At 34.1% G+C, this 17,936-nt stretch overlaps 1 protein-coding gene across 2 annotated transcripts in view; it reads left to right on the forward strand.

The window, feature by feature from the left end:
• LOC101889306 (lysosomal-trafficking regulator) overlaps positions 1-17,936 on the forward strand; it is a 43,781-nt gene that overhangs the window by 11,310 nt on the left and 14,535 nt on the right. For both annotated transcript variants that reach the window (XM_005184657.4, XM_011294704.3), the window contains exons 2-6: positions 3,164-3,469; positions 3,538-3,614; positions 5,880-6,090; positions 6,161-6,271; positions 8,646-11,694. In XM_005184657.4, coding sequence (XP_005184714.3) covers positions 3,335-3,469; positions 3,538-3,614; positions 5,880-6,090; positions 6,161-6,271; positions 8,646-11,694 — 3,583 coding nt within the window. In that variant the 5' untranslated portion in view covers positions 3,164-3,334. The remainder of the gene's footprint in view (positions 1-3,163; positions 3,470-3,537; positions 3,615-5,879; positions 6,091-6,160; positions 6,272-8,645; positions 11,695-17,936) is intronic.

The following is a 17,936-nucleotide window of genomic DNA, read 5'->3' on the forward strand; positions in this document are numbered from 1 at the left end:
TTAGCCCTGTGCGCCCGTCCGTCTGTTGTAATCACTCTAGAGTCAAAACGAATTAATATAGGAAGCTTAAATTTTGCACAGATCAGACTTTTGTCTGCAGGCAGACCAATTTCGAAGATACGCTATATCGGTCCACGATATCGCCTAGCCCCCATACAACGGTACCCCCCGATATTCGGTATTTTGATGATTTCAGCCACATTTTTCAATGAAACTGTCTGAAAATAAACACAAGGAGTACCATTTGAATACTTTATCCCCTGCCAGAAAATTGTCTATATAAGTCTACGATATCGTATAACCCAAATATAGCGGTATTTTGATGATTTTAGCAACATCTTTTTTCTATATAATTGTCTAAAAATCCATACTAAATATTCTTTTCAAGCACTTTACTCCCTGGAAGAGAAATATCCATTATGGGCGAATGTTATTTTTTGAAAATTTCCAAATTCGTTCCAAATGGTGGATGGTATTTAAAGTTTGGCCCGGCCGAACTGCTTTTTTACTTGTTATTGGTAAAAAACCTTTTTTCATTTTCGACAAAATTGGCACATTTTGCGAATTTGCTGCTATGTAGATCAAACGCCTAAAAGGGTTTCGGATACTTAGGTCAATTTTTCTAGACCTTTATATAGCCTTGGCCGCATAAGAAGTGATACCAATATTCTTAGATATATTTTATTATTATATTACATTTAATATAGAACTTTGAAAAATTATGGACATCTTTGGATTTCTTCAAGAATCATTGCTTTAAAATTGGCCCATTTTTTGGTATAGTCCCTATATAATGGTAAACCCCGTGGCGTGGTAAGAAAACATACTTCACCCTCGTGATTGAGTGAGTTATTTATGCTCTGAACTTTCGATAATGATTGAACTCTATGATTTCACAGATTAATTTTCCGTTCGTTTTCGTATGATTTGCATTCTTATTCCAAATATATTACCTAAAACTTTGTTCTAAAATTTTATGATACGTTAATATGATACATCAAGAGGGATGCTTAAATAAAGAAAAACTTTTTTAAGTATTATTCAAAATACGACTATATATTTATTGATAACAGTTTGTTGACATAGTAACTTGGAATGTTTTAGATATTGTGTCGTTCAGATCTCGTGTTAGTCTTGTCGGTTTAAATTGCTGATCGATTTAATTGCTAATTAGTTAATTATAGTGTTAGCTTTGTTTGCAATGACATATTCCATTGATAACAATGTACAAAACGTATACAATTTATATAAATATGGAACTTCATCCATCACTTATCAAATGTGCAAAATTTATTTTAAACCCATCTGTTTTATATAAAATCCAAATGGTTGAAGTTTGTTATCACTTAATTTTGTTAATACACTGGGATTAAATGTTTTAAGCTAAAAATAGAAAAATAAATCATATTGTCAATGATATGAAATCATTTTACACATGATCATCACGAATAAATTTGATAATGAACCGACAAAAATTTGTCATAAAATTCGGGGAATTCTTAAATGTAATTACTTATTTACAATAGCTTTGTTTCTAGAAAGTAGTAAAAATGCTAGCCAAATTTTCCAATTGGTTGATATGTCCATTTTGAAGGAATGCCATATATTTTGGACAAACTTGTAATCTCAATGGGAATTTCACATATATTATTAATTTTAAATCAGGTGTTTTTACATTTGAAAGCAGATACAAAAACTGCAACCAAATTCAGACTGCTGTCATTTCTAAGCCACTCCTCCGACAGCTGTTAAAATTATTCCAGTGACGGTTCATTATATTGTTTACAAGCGTACAAAAGCATTTTGGTGAGAATTTTCGAGAAAAAAAGTTATTTGTGATGGAATTCAAGTGTGATTGTGTGATTTCTTTATATTTGGCTGGAAAACCACAAGTGGCTTTCGTTAGAGCACTCCAGCATTTAAATGTGAATAAATCTTTTGTGTTTCGTACCATCGCTCGTTACCGTGATACTGGTAGCGTAGCCCGACGTCAGCAGTTTGTAAACAAACAAAATGATCGCTTTTACTTGCCAAAGAGGTCAGCTGAAAATGTGCACCTTCGGTTGGCCACCAGAACTCAAGCGCCGGTATGGGCCTCTATAACAGACGATGGTCGCTCTCCGCTCGTATTAATCGAACGTGGCATCAGAATAAATGCCGAAACCTTGGGCACGCAAACCTTTTTGGCCGCAGACCTTGAACATTCCAACAGGACTCAGCACCATCGCACTCAGCACGCGCCACCAAGAATGGTTACAAAATTAGATTTCTTGCTTCATTTCCAGCGCACAATGGCCACCAAAATCTGCGGATACCAATCCGCTGGACTATTGTTTCTGGAGTATTTTGGAAAGCAAGGTTGGCACTAAAAAATTCCAAAGTGTCGATCACCTCGAGCATGCGCTTCGCCGGGAATGGGCCAAAATACCGCAGAGCAACTTTCAGGCAGCGTGTGACGGTTTCATTGGCCGTTTGAAGGCCATAATTCGTGCGAAAGGTGACCAATTCGAACAAATTTAAAATTATTCTAAAATTTGATGCTATTACCGACATTTTTTGCTTTCATTCAATAAAACTAAAAAAAAAAAATACAAATTATGGCGTTTGATTACGTTGCATTTTTTTTATCTCACCTGTACAATAACAAATTTGGCAGAATTCAGAAAGATATTTTAATCCTCTGGAAGCTTCACTTTACCTTTCTATTGTACCATGCCATACAATATTTCTTATACTCTTTAATGCGTATACTGCAAATATATTAATTTTAGATGTAATTCGAGAAACTAATTTATAAGTTCATGGTATAAATAAATCAAGGTAACCTCATTTCAAAAAATAAAATACTTAAAAACTTAATTGAAAATAGATTTCCATCTCTTAACGGTCTCTTAATCCTTTACTCGATGAATCAAAAAAGGTGGTCTATTGGCGAAGACGATTTTTGCTAGTGTGCCAAATACTACAGGTCTAATTAAAAATAATATTAAATTAATACTTTTTTTTAGCTTTCGCCTCGTTAGTCGTTTACGAACTCATCTTAGTGACACATCACAAATCCATATGTTATTTAGCAATAAAAGTATATCAGCATTTGTCTTCTTTTTTCCTCTTGTAATAAAACAATTAACTCTAAAGATGAATTATTAACTCTACTTTTTAGATTAATTAAAATTGAAGGTGGTGATGGAAGTGCATGCATCCTCTACATTGCAGATTGCACTGTAAGCAAAGACGCCTTTTGTGAGCAGCAGCAGCTGCTACTGGCCATTCGGTTGATAATTGCGTAAATGATCATTTATACTGCTCTCTTCTGAACTTGTTGTTGTCTGTCATGGAAGCTATACAGACTTGCAGCGATCATCGAAGTTATCTTGAAGAAAATGAACTACTATTTGATACTTTAAAAATAATTTGGAATAATTATATGCAAGAGACTCTTTCTGATGGCGGCGATGTCGATATCAAGGTATTTATTTATTTATTCTATAACTTTTACGGTATAACAATGTTTTTCTATATATGTATATTTTTTAGCAACATTGGCTACAGCTCTTTTTGTACAATTTTCAATTTGTCTCAAAGGAATTGCTGGATAATGAAACATTTAAAATGTAAGTGGGAATTTTTATACTTTGTATTGCGAATTTTTATATTTGTATTGATATTCCTAACATTGAAAGGAAATATATTAAAAAAACAAGTAAAGAATCCTTTGGATAAAGAAAACAATTTATATAAAAGTATCAGAATTCAAACGTGTTCTACTTTAAATTACAAATACCGGTAAAACCGAATGCTGTTAAACTTTTCAAAAAACCTCCATAGACAATTTTAAACATCAAGGATTATCATCTTTCAAATCTTCTTAAATACCAAATTTAAAACAATTTTGTAGGTAAATGTGACTAGGTTTATCAAAAACGTGGATCTATACATACAATATATATAAATATATACATATGGTTTGTCCTTTGTTATATATATATATATATATATATATATATATATATATATATATATATATATATATATATATATATATATATATATATAAAAGAAAAAAATAGTCCCTGGTTTTTTAAAAAATCTTGAACTTCGTATAATGTGTACGATGTGTCTCCCACTTAGTCCGCATCATAATTTGGAAGGTAAACTTTGACCTTTGCTGAAATTTATTTAAATATTTTCCAACGACTCCCTAGCCAAAATTCGTGGATTTTTAATGAACTTCTTAGCTAAGAATATTGCTAGATCTAAAACTATATTTTAAAATTTTTGAAATCTTTTTTCTGAATTTTTAAAAATATTTTTAGAGGTTCATGATAAAATCCAAGAAGTCATAGATTTTGTACTCCCTTGCAAAGATCATGAATTTTGTATAAGAAATAGACAATATTTCTCCATTCTATACTTTAGACTTGAAGCCTAATCAGGTGATTTGTTTTTTATCATTTAACCATAAAATGTATACTTTTATTTTAACAATGGGCTGCTGTCTTGCTCTATGAAAAAAGAAATGAGAAATATTTCCAAAACCATTTGTATACCCTCCACCTTGGAAAGGAGGGTATATTAACTTTGTCATTCCGTTTGTAACATCCTTAAATATTCGTCTTAGACCCCATAAAGTATATATATTCATAATCAGCATAAAATTCTAAGTCGATTTAACGATGTCCGTCTGTCTGTCTGTCCGTCTGTCTGTCTGTCCGTCTGTCTGTCTGTCCGTCTGTCTGTCTGTTGAAAACACGATACAGCCCACATTATTTGACGTAGAGCTCCAAAATTTAGCAGAGCTATTTGCATTGTGTCTAGGATGGTTGGTATTGAAATGAGATATATCGGTCCACGTTCTGGTATAGTCCCCATATAACGGTACCTCCCGATATTCGGTATTTTGATGATTTATGCCACGTTTTTTCACGGATTTGTCTTAAAATTGGTATTTGTAGGTCATATCAGGTCCCTGAGCGTGTGGCAAAACATTGCATGTATGGGTCCAAAATTTGGTATAGCCCCCATATAAAGGTACCTCCAGATATTCGGTAATTTGATGATTTTTGCAACATTTTTTCACGGATTTGTCTGAAAATCGGTATTTGTTGGTCATAATGGGTTCCAGCTCCGGTGGCGAAACATTGCATGTATGGGTCCATGATTTGATATAGCCCCCATATAACGGTACCTCCCGATATTCGATATTTTAATGGTTTTTGCCACATTTTTTCACTGATTTGCCTAAAAATTGGTATTTGTGGGTCATAATGGGTCCTAGTTCGTGTGGCGAAACATTGTAATTATAGGTCCACGTTTTGGTATAGCCCCCATATAACGGGACCTCCCGATATTCGGTAATTGGATGATTTTTGCCACATTTTTTTCACGGAATTGTCTGAAATTTGGTATTTGTTGGTCATAATTGGTTCCAGCTTCGGTAGCGAAACATTGCATGCATGGGTCCATTATTTGATATAGCCCCCATATAAAGGTACCTCCCGATATTCGGTATTTTGATGGTTTTTGCCACATTTTTTCACTGATTTGTATAAAAATTGGTATTTGTGGGCCATAATGGGTCCTAGTTCGTGTGGCGAAACATTGTAATTATAGGTCCATGTTTTGGTGTAGCCCCCATATTACGGTACCTCCCCATAATCGGCATTTTAATGGTTTTTGCCACATTTCTTCTAATGTTTATTTTACCCTAAGGTGGAGGGTATTAAAAGTTTGGCCCGGCCGAACTTAATGTTTTTTTACTTGTTTTCATTTAATATTTCTTTCTTTTATATATCAAATGTTCATAGAACGAATATCGAGGCCCATATTTGCTTGTCAATTTGAATTTATACTAACTGAAAATATTTATATTGTTTTAGCTTTTTCAATCCAATTCCGGAAGAACTTTGTTCCTACCTCTTAGAGCAGGTCTACGAAATAATAAGCAAGTCAGATCTCTATTCACCATCAATATCGGGATTGAAAACAACGCACATTGATTACAATGTGGAATCTACAGATAAGCACCAATCACAAGAGAAAAACAAACAGTTTTTGCAAATAATTAAAAGAAATCATAATTTTGCTCAGGTAATCAAAATACATTTTTTTAATTATCAAAATAATAATAAAAAATGTATGCTTATTTCTGATTTTACAGCTTATTCTGAGACAGCCCAGCGATTGTAGTAAAATAATAGCGCTGCGACAATTTTTAACACACCAGTTGGGTCAACATTTATTACAGTTTTTGCTAAAGATCGATATTAAGGTAAGTTTATGGCGAGATAATGGAATGTCAACGTTTTTTTAAGTTTTATACTTATTTTTAAAGCTCATTTTGTCGCAAATCTATTCCTTCTTTCATTTAGCTCTTAGAAAAATTTTTGTAACATCTATTTTTTGGATGTTTAAAGCCATTTTTATATTATTATATTCAAAACAATAAACACCCCTAATACAAAAGCTTAAACCAATTGTTGGCAGTCGTAACTATTTGTCATCAAAATACAGTAAATAAGTTTAAAAAACTAATTTTCTTCTTTTACAACATTCGATGTCCAGCACTAGAATTGATGTTGATTGGTAGTTGATCAGACTACACACCGTACCACGGTTACGAAATTTAAAATCATCTACATTAACAGTTCATAATTCTTGCTTTTATTTATCTAACTCACTGATAATGCAGAAGGTTGTTTGCTTACAATACCTCGGCTCATGTGGCTTACATTTTTTGTTAGCACTTTTAAAGAAATAAGATATAAACAAGTGACATATTGCAACACTACAATATGTTGGAAGCCCTTATATCCAAATCTATTTTGAAAGATTTGGTTTCTGAAAAAATGTCAGAGAACCTGGCCCAGATGTTATCCTTAGGTTTTCACTGGGGCATTTGCTCAATATTTACGCACTGCGTAGTGTTGTAAGGTATTCAAAACAATTTCACACGAAAGTCGTAGTCCATTTTACAGCTAAATATAATCCAATGGTCATCCAAAATGCTAGACTTCTTCCCTGCCATAATTCTTTTTTCATGCAAAATTGCGTGTCGATTGGTTTTCAATGGTGACCTGAAGTGCGACTGCAAAGTTAGGAAAATTTTAATCGTTTTGAACACCTTCGAAAACAATAGACACTAATTCTGACCCTAACCCTACGCCCTTGCAAAATTTCCTGAGGATCGGACCATAACTCCGATCTATATAACGCATGCGAAAAAAATATGACAAAAATTGATAAAATGTTAAAAAAAATATTCACTTTTTATTGGCATATTTTTCCGGGATTTTTTTTTAATTTTATTCTCTTCTGGAAAGAGACCATTCCGATTTGCTGAGAATTGTGAAAATCAGACCAACAGTTTTTGACTTATAAGCAGTATATAAACAGAATAACTAAGATCTATTTCTTTTACATATATATAGTGCCTATTTTGCTATACATCCCATGTCTTGGCTATCAGCATCACTGTAATGGTCAGAAGTCAACTTTTAATATATTTCTGATTTGGCCGGGAATAAAAATGTTCACGGTTCAGCGGAAATTTTGGTATTTTTTTTACATAACAATGACAGTCTAAATTGGAAAAATTCTCGTCGATTGGTTTATAATTGTGGCATCTGGGACAACAGCAAAATCAGGATTTTTTATGTTTTTTGTTCACTTCAACCCCTAAATATCTTGCTATCATCTCCAAAAACAAAAGGCCATTCCATCATTTTCAATTTTGTGAGGATCGGGCCATAATTGCGACCTGTAGCGTGATTACAAATTACCATGGACAGACGGACATACATAGCTAGATCGACTGAGCTCGGCGAGATAGGAAAATCCATATATGGTTTTCTATGTCGTGGGACAAACATTTCGAGGTGTTACATAATTTTAAATTTAACTTTTTTAAATTGATATATATATATATAAAATACAATTGACAGACAAGTTCAAGCACTTTGAGTTTTGAAATATTATCCGACTCAGATACATAAAAAAGTTGTTGTAACGTCTCTCGTGGTATGGAAATTGTAACAGAATTTCATACAGAACTGCAATTTCTCGTATACGACATATAGTCTAAATTAGTCGTTACAACACATTAACTTGCATTTTTCAATACGACTAGGCCAATCGTAATAATGGCGAATATTTCTAATTTGTTTAAATAAAATAAAAGTAATTATTAAATATATTGAACTTATTAAATTTTAGAATTTGAAATTGTCTCAACAATGAATGCAGAGAGATAGCACCATCTCTAAAATGTATTCTAACTCTAATTACTTTTCCATTTGAACATTAATTTTTGTCAATTGCCATTTCAGTTGAAAATGAACATAAAAAGGATGTGCTTAATAGTGAAATGACTGTTTTGAATGATATGATTTTTTTTTAAACATTCAAATTCAGTTGTTACAACGAATAAATTTAAGAAATTCAGAATTCTGACATTTTTGCTAGAAAACGCATGCATTAATAGTATTATTTCACAAATTGTTTAAAACTTGTATTTATTGTTCCATGGTACAGTCAATTTTCGAATGACCTGCCTACATTCAAAAATAACTGATTTTGATAAATTACAAAAAATTAATTCTTTTTTCTTCTATGTCTTGTTAATTGTTAATTTTGTTTCTTTCCAGCTAGTTGCCTCTCAAAATGGCCTGTGTAATCTTTGTATAAATCTATTTCCCAATTGCCTATGGGATCAACAAAATCGAACTTTAACAGATGAGTGTAATATATTTGGCTTTCTTGGGCATTTACAATTGGTTCAGAAAACTAAAAGTAAACGCTTTACAGAGGAATATGAATACGTCATTGGTAGACAGCATGAAACCATTAAATCGCATCAAATATTCCTCGACTTTCCTCAGCAATATGAAAAGTTTCAAAATCAAACAAAGACCAGTGATGAAATTGCATTACTTCTAACTCAATTACTGATGAAATGTATAGAGTGTGAGACACATAGCTTGCATTCAGATCAGTCAGTTTTTATATTGATACTGAATTTCAGTTTGGATAGTTTGCGAGTAGACAATCGAGTATTTTCTTCTCTACAGAACGCTGAGATAATAAAATGCTACTTGCTTAAATTAAACGAGATGTGTCTGTGCAATCTATTTGCTCTAACCGAACATGGACTTAACGACACACAGTTCCAGTGTATCTTTGCGAAATTGATCGCTGCCATAGAAAGTAATGCAGATACTCCAAAATTACTTTATGCCCTAATATATCTGATATTTGCAATACTCCATAATGTGGTATACACATGTACACAAAAATCAGTATGGAATACAAAAATCAATCTGTACAATTTGAAATTTATTGATGATGCCGTTATTGACACCTGTCTTGCTACTCTCGATGATTTGCTTAGAAACCACAAACCCGGAGAATATGGTGGAAAAGACGTTGAGACTTTATTTGAAATAATTTTTCGGTGTCTTTTGAAAATAGTTGAAAACTTAAAGAGATACGATCAAATCACGGTGTCTTCGTCTGCGCACAACCCTTATTTACACAATCATAGCACTGTGAAAGAACGCACAGGAAATCATCGCAGGGTGAAAACAAAACAAGTGCATTGTTTGTCCACATTGCCCAGATTAACCTGTTATTTCCAGAATATATTAATTACTTTGCTACCAGCTCTACCCAAGGAAATGATGGAACACTCAATGCTGTACCTGGCGAGATCGGGTCTCTGCTGTTGCCACTACAAGTTGTCACTCTACAACGCAATACTAAATTCAATCTTCAATTTGTCAACATATTATCGAAAGTGTGCCTATAAATTTCTGTATTACAAATTAATATCCACCATATTCCTGAGGTGTCCCCTCAATATGACATCTAACACCACCAAGTCGAAGAATAATACGAGCTCTTGTACTAAATGTGATGTTAAATTAAAGTCACCGGAATTCCACGAGGGGTTATTGCAAATTTATAAAACATTCTACGGTAAACTTGTTAATAATGAAGAAGATTTGACAAATCTGTTATTTTTTCTAAAACACCTGAAGCACTTGTCGCATCTCTTAACAAATGATATAGCTTCAGGAATATTAGCCGAAATTGTACTTCCCATATTTCGCAACTATAAAAATAAACTGTTTTCCAAATCGGATGGAAACAATCATTCTCCTCAGCACACTTTAAAATTTTGGCAAAGGACAAAAACAAACAAAGATCAAAAGAATACCAAAGGTCCACATCAACTACACTTGGTTATACATCACTTTGACATTTGCCAAAAGGAGGACTACAATAAACTTTTAAACGAATGCCTCAACATATTTGCAATGTACTTAAGAGATATTCGCCTAATCAAAGCCTTCTACAATGAGGAAAATATACGTCATTTGGAAGACCTACTAGAGGAACCATTTCTAATTAGAGGGGTTTGTGATCTCATTAAGATTGGCATTGACAATATAACATTTTTGGGTGACACCAATCAGGAGCAATCTATATTGAGCCGAAGACTGATAACATTGCAATTTACTAGTTCAGAAAGAGCTCAGCTCTTGTTCAATGGACTAATACGCAAAGTAAAGAAATTGAATACCAGCTACAGCAAAGACTTTTGGTTAGATAATGCGAATGCTGATGGCGTGCCTCAAGTTGACGGCGATCTGAAATTAAAAACTGTGGATATTCTACACATAGTCGCATTACAGTGGACTCTCAACTATGAACTACTCAAAACTAGTCAGTATTTCTACAATGAATTTGCAAAAATCTACTCCATAGCCCATGAAGACGAAGATGAATCAGACGATCAAAGCCATAAAGAAAATGTCAATGATGAAGCATCAAACTGTTCTGAAATTAATTCTAATGTAACACTTAAACCGGGCGATAAGACAATTTTAGATATTCTACAGTTAAATTGCAACGCTCTGAATGCTTTCCTAATGCTAGCTCCGAAAAAGTGTTGCCCCAGAAAATGTTTCAGTACTATCGGAAGTCAAGTAAACAAAGATTTCGATTCATCGTGGGAATTAATAGAAACCTTTATTGATTCAATTCGAAAACCAACAACAACGTTGTCAATTTCCACTACATCATCAACATCATCGACAATAGACAGCAACCATACAGCCACGAGACTATTAGTTGAAGATCTAACGTCTAGTTCGTATTCAAATCAATACCAAATAACATCACAATTCAATAGCGCGGCTTTTACAGCTTTTAACGAACAAAAGTCTTCATCGTTCCTTAAACACTTACAACAACGCCAAGGCTTCAAATTATGTCAGGATAACTCGCTCAATGAAAGTGTTGTATTATTTGACATAAGAAATTATAGCAGCGGACAGCAATACAAAAACCCTAATTTCTATTATTTTCGTAATTGTTCATCTGCCAGTGACCCCGATAGAACTTTACCAACCAACGCCGATACATTATTACTTAACAACGTAACTGGAAATGAAGGCATTTTGAATAAGCTTTTCCAGATTTTCGGTTCTATTTTCACTGGTAGTCGTTCAAACTCATTTCTGAACTTAGATGACCACACATCACCATCGCCTGTAGCAGCAGCGACGGAGATTGACATTGAAGAAGATTTGCAGCCATTATTTGACGCAAACGGTGATTGTAAGAAGTTGTTGTTGAAATTATTCGAAGCCACCATGGCCATTTGTGTGAAGGGCTACCAGAATGAAGAGGGTAAGTGTTAGTGTTGGCAGCAAAACATCATTAATACATACAGTTTGTCAGGTAAATATTTTAAACGAAAATGTGTTTAAAAGGCAAGATTATTTGACGACTTATTACCAAGAAGTGTAAGAACATTGAATAACAGAAGAACATTTTTTATCTAAAAATATGTAGAGGTAGTGCCTTATATAGAGTCAAGTTAGGAAAGTAAACAATAGTGAAATTCGGCCAGTCAAACTTTTTATACCCTTCACAATGAAGTAAAAAAACATTTATTAATAAAAGAGTTTGGAACACACATTCGAACGCGTCATACTTGAAACTAAAAGTTCTGGTAAGCATGTCGGAAATAGCATCAATTTTTATAATAAGTTTAGATTTGTTCCAATTGGTCACCTTTGGCACGAATTATGGCTTTCAAACAGACAATAAAACCGTCACACGCTACTCGAATGTTGCTCTGCGGCCCACACCATCACTATGGCCGGCGCTTGAGTTCTGTTGGCCAACCGAAGGTGCACATTTGGCAAGTAAACACGATCATTTTGTTTGTTTACAAACTGCTGGACAACGAATGTTTTCTCATCGGAGAAGACCTAATTCGACAGTTCACCAATTTCGGCCAAGCGGAGCAACTCTTTAGTTCTTTGAGTTTATTTTCTTTCTGTTGCGGTGTAAGTTCTTGCACTTTTTGGAATCTCAATTTCAATATTTGCCGAATAGAATATTGCGATATGTTCAGCTCACGGCCACTGCGACGAGTGTTTCGATCAAGTCGCTTCTTTACTTTTCGAATCATTTCTGCCGTTGTTGCTGTTTTCTTCCGTCCACTTCCTTGGCGTCTGGCTACGTTACCAGTATCACGGTAACGAGCGATGATACGAGACACAAAAGATTTATTCATATTTAAATGTTGGAGTGCTCTAACGATAGCCTATTGTGGTTTTCCAAACAAATATAAAGAAATCACACTATCACGCTTGAATTCCATCACGAATAACTATTTTTTCTGGAAAATTCTCACTGAAATGCCTTTGTACGCTTGTAAACAATATAATGGGCTGTCACTGGAATAATTTCAACAGCTGTCGGACGAGTGGTTTAGAAATGTCAGCAGTCTGAAGTTGGTTGCAATTTTTTCATCTCACCCGGTATTTATACTGAGCTTTCTATAGTGCAGGGTATATTTCTTAAACCTAAAATATTGGGCCCAAAAAAATCATTTCCCAGACGATTCCAATTAATTAAATATTACCTTATCGGTTAAAATCAATTAACATTGGTAACGATTTCGTAACAACGCAGCAAAACTCAACTGGTGACAATAGTTTTACCTGTAATGTCCTGTATTATACCCCCCATATATATTAAGTTTTTCATTCCGTTTGTAACACCTCGAAATATAAATTTTAGAACCCACAAAGTATATATATTCTTGATCAGCATAAAATTCTATGTCGATTTAGCGATGTCTCAATACTACAACCTATGACAGGAGATTGTCTGTGCAGGTCCCCGTCTTCGTATAGCCCCCCATATAACGGTACCTCCCGATATTCGATATTTTGATGATTTTAGCGACATTATTCACCGGAATTGTTTCAAATTTTGTATTTGAAGTTCGTAATGGATACTAAAGCCTAAGACAGAAATTTTTCTGTGCAGCTCCACGTCTAGCCCCATACAACGGTACGTTCCGATATTCGGTATTTGAAGATTTTAGCTACGTTATTACCGATTTTATTTTTCAAGTTTCGCATTTGAATATTGTAATAGCTTATGACAAATGTTACCTATGCAGGTCCATGTCGTCGTATAGACCCTAATATAACAGCTGCATTCGGTATTTTTAAGATTTTAACAGAATGGATTTTATTGTTTTTGAGAATTGCCAAATTCATTCTAAATGGTGGAGGGCATTCAAAGTTCGACCCGGCCGAACTTACAGCTTCTTTACTTGTTTATAATTTGATATCTTCAGTGTAGTTTGAAATCAAAAATTTGCTAGTATTGGAATTTTGTCAAAATTGCCTCAGTAGAAAAATACGTTAGATTGCAGCTATATAAACCAAGTCGATAAAACAGATATTTATCTATAATTCCTATGATGTATAATGTTTAGATTATAAAATGGAAACAGATAATTTCAGTTAACCTACGATCATACTTAATATTCCTTCATAAATATAGCTCGTTACATATTAATTATTTGTATGGTTAACAAATATGATAAACGGTGGAATGGTGTCAAATGTTTTAACATATTAATAATGATATATACTAAACCATCATCAACCCCAAAGAATTTTGAATATACATTTTATAATTCACTTTCCACGTACCTCAATTTCAAATCGAAAATATTTTTGTACAAAAATCTTTTTGGCAAACTGTATTTGTACATATCGTTGTAAGAAAACACAAACCGTCACATGCATTTGAACAGACTGAATGCAAGTCGTTTATATTGCTGGCATAGAACAAAAGAAGCCATACAAATTGAGCGTATTATTTTGAAATTGCGAAATATTTTTCAACGAATACGGGGGGGAAAAGTATTTAGTAGCAGAGTATTTTTTAACACTTGCCTACAGGCAATTGTCGATTATTTTTTGATTTCCATACAACCCTAACGAAGGGGCTTAATCTTTAAAGTACCGGATGCTCATTTTGATAAGCGGATATTCATGATAAGCATAAAATTCTAAGACGATTTAAAAATGTCCATCTGTCTGTTGAAATCACGACACAGCCCACAATATTTGACGTAGAGCTTTAATGTTTGGCAGAGTAGTATGTATTGTATTTCGGTTAGTTGGTATTGAAAATGAGATATATCGGTTCACGTTTTGGGATAGCCCCCATATAACGGTACCGATATTCGGTATTTTGATGATTTTTGCCACATTTTTCCTCCGATTTGTCCAAAAATTTGCATTTGTAGTTCATAATGGGTTCTAGTTCCGTGGCAGAACATTGAATATCTAGGTCCACGTTTTGGTATACCCCCATATAACAGTACCTCCTGATATTCGGTACTTTGATGATTTTTTCCATATTTTTCCACGAATAATGGGTTCTAGCTCCGGTGGCCGAACATTGAAGCGTTCGTTAAGCTTAATGTCTTTTTACTTGTTATTTATTACTTTTTTTAAAACGCTCTCACCTGCGACTTAAATTTTTAACCAAAAATAACTTTATATTTTATGTTTAATTAATTGGTGAGTTTAATTCGGTGAGCAAGAGCCAAAAAGTTTATAACACCTCGAAAAATTGGTCCTGGACGTAAAATGTTACAGGTGGATCTTCTATCTTGCCAAGCTGAGTTGATCTAGCTATGCGAAATTTCGTTTGTTTTGGATATGTTCGTAAAGTGTTTAGGTATTGAAATGGACCAAAAATGAATGATTTTGTAGTTGCTCTACAGGCCACCATTATAGGCCAATCGACACGGAAATTTTAACGTGTTTTGAGTTGGGCAGGAACCTACCAATTTGGATGGTCATCAAATAGTTAATATTTATCGGATATATAAAAAAATATGTACAACCTGTGTGTACAGGGTGAGATAAAAAACTGCAACAAAGTCAAACGCCATAATTTTTACCATTTTTTTAAGTTTTATTGAATGAAAGCAAAAAATGTCGGAAATAACATCAACTTTTAGAATAAGTAGATTTGTTCGAATTGGTCACCTTTGGCACGAATTATGGCCTTCAAACGGCCAATGAAACCGTCACACGCTGCCCGAATGTTGCTCTGTAGTATTTTGGCCCATTCACGGCGAAGCGCTTGCTTGAGGTGATCGACATTTTGCTATTTTTTAGTGCCAACCTTGCTTTCCAAAATACTTCAGACCAATAGTCCAACGGATTGGTATCCGGAAATTTTGGTGGCCACTGTGTGCTGGAAATGAAGCGAGGAACCTCATTTTGTGGCGCGTGCTGAGTCCTGTTGGAATATCCAAGGTCTGCGGCCTAAATGTTTACGTGCCCAAGGCTTTAATACGCCCTCCAGATAATATTCGGTATTTATTCTGATCCTATCGATCGATTAATACGAGCGTAGAGCGACCATCGACTGTTATGGCGGCCCACACCATCACCATGGCCGGTGCTTGAGTTCTGGTGGCCAACCGAAGGTGCACATTTTCAGCTGGCCTCTTCCTCTGGGAAGTAACACGATAATTTTGCTTGTTTACAAACTGCAGGACAACGAATGTTTTCTCATCGGAGAAAACCAAATTGGGTAGTTTACCACTTTCGGCCAAGCGAAGCAACTCTTTTGCTATTTTGAGTCTATTTTCTTTCTGCTGCGGGGTTAGGTCTTTGCACTTTTTAGAATTTCAATGGCTTTACTCCGAGCTCATTTTTCAATAATTGCCAAATGGAATATACCGATATGTTCAGCTCACGAGCCTTTTTTCGGCTACTGTGACGAGGGTTTCGATCAAGTCGCTTCTTTACTTTTCGAACCCTTTCTGCTGATGTTGCTGTTTTCTTCCGTCCACTTTCCTGACGACGGGCTACGCTACCAGTATCATGGTAACGAGCGATGGTATTCCACTTAACTTTTTTTCTGGAAAATGCTCACCAAAATGATTTTGTACGCTTGTAAGCAACAAAACTGCAACAGTTGAAGTAGGTTGCAGTTTTTTTCATATCACCCTGTATGTATAAAAGAAGGAGACGTTAGTTACAACGTTTATAACTCTAAAACGACTGGGCCGATTTGACGATTCTCAACAATACAAAATGGTCTCTCGACAGAAGAGTTTAATATCTAAAAATACACATAAAAGCGATAAAAAAAGTGAATTTTGTTGTTATATTTTTTGCTAGTTTTATATCGCATGAGATATTTTCAATTTGACTGCAACATTGAATTGTACACTTCGTATTCCTTTTTATACTTTTCTTGTCGGGATATTATATACCAAGAAATTTTGCATGGAGTAGGGTTAGGGTAAGAATAGAAGCCTATAGTTTTTGAAGATGATCCCAAAATATTCAGGGGATGAAATGGACCAACAATTCTAGAGGTAACAATTAAAGAACAATCGACGCGGAATTTTGTATGAAGCTAAAGACTTAGACGGAGGAATGAAATAATCCTATATTATAAATGAAACCTATAAATTATACATGAAACTTTTCCCCATCCAAAATTATAATATTATATCCTATATATTACTGTCTTAGGTTTCCGTATAGTCGGCCAAGAACGAGTGTATTTGCTTACATGTTTTAAACAAACTTTGAATAAAAAAAGTTTTTGTGAGTAGAAAAATTATGATTTATCGTTTAAACTGGTTCAAGTTTCCGGGATATCGACAAATTGGTCGCCATAGGTCACAGGATATAATATTGTCTACTAAATGGACTAAAAAGCATCTAGAAACTTGTTCTCTCTCTCTCTCGTAGCTCTCATTTTGATGGATTTATTTTGTTTGCTATACGACTTTCACTTGGAAAATTTAAAGTAGTTTCAGTTTTTTTTTTTTTTTTTTTTTTTTGTAAAAGCCCCATAAATCCAGGATTCTCACACAAAGAGGCTTCTACATAAAAATATTAAGAACAAAAGTTAAGTTTTAACACAGTAGTTCAAAAAATCAATGTGCGCTAGTGTAACATAGCCTTCTTTCATTAAGATGCTAATGCTGTTTACGACCAAAACACTATTTTTGCTAGCCAAAGCAGCAGGCGCGTTAGAAAAGCTAGAACGTCAACTTTAGTAGTAATACAACATACAATAATAGTGTGTTATTGTTTCGTAGACACAAACTAGAGTTAATTATTAGTTAATAAAAATAACTATGTGTTGTTGGTGTCTGGAAATGTCAACGCCATCTCGCCATTAACACGGTCTAAAAGGGAGTATATTCTATTACCAGTTAGGTAGTTTTTTTTTGTGGTTGTACTTGTAACTCAGCCCTGTGCGGCTAAACCTTGTTACAAACAAATGTCATTACTAAAACATCCATTCATCTGAAAAGTACAGAATATCAGAGAAAATCCCATAAAAGATTTTGTATAACTTGAAAAGATGCGATAAAATTGTATTTGCGGGTAGCATTGTGCTTAAAGTGATATGATAACGTAGCTGGGCGATTTTAAAGATAACATCTTATCTTCCTGCTATGAGTGATTATTATGAATTTTCGGTGTGTTTTGTCTGGCCCAAAAAAAATTAAATCCCAAAATGGCATGCATTCATTCATTAAATCTTGTACACAGCAAACAAATAAATTG

This window comes from Musca domestica, unplaced genomic scaffold (assembly GCF_030504385.1).
Source record: "Musca domestica strain aabys unplaced genomic scaffold, Musca_domestica.polishedcontigs.V.1.1 183, whole genome shotgun sequence".
Lineage (NCBI taxonomy): Eukaryota > Metazoa > Arthropoda > Insecta > Diptera > Muscidae > Musca > Musca domestica.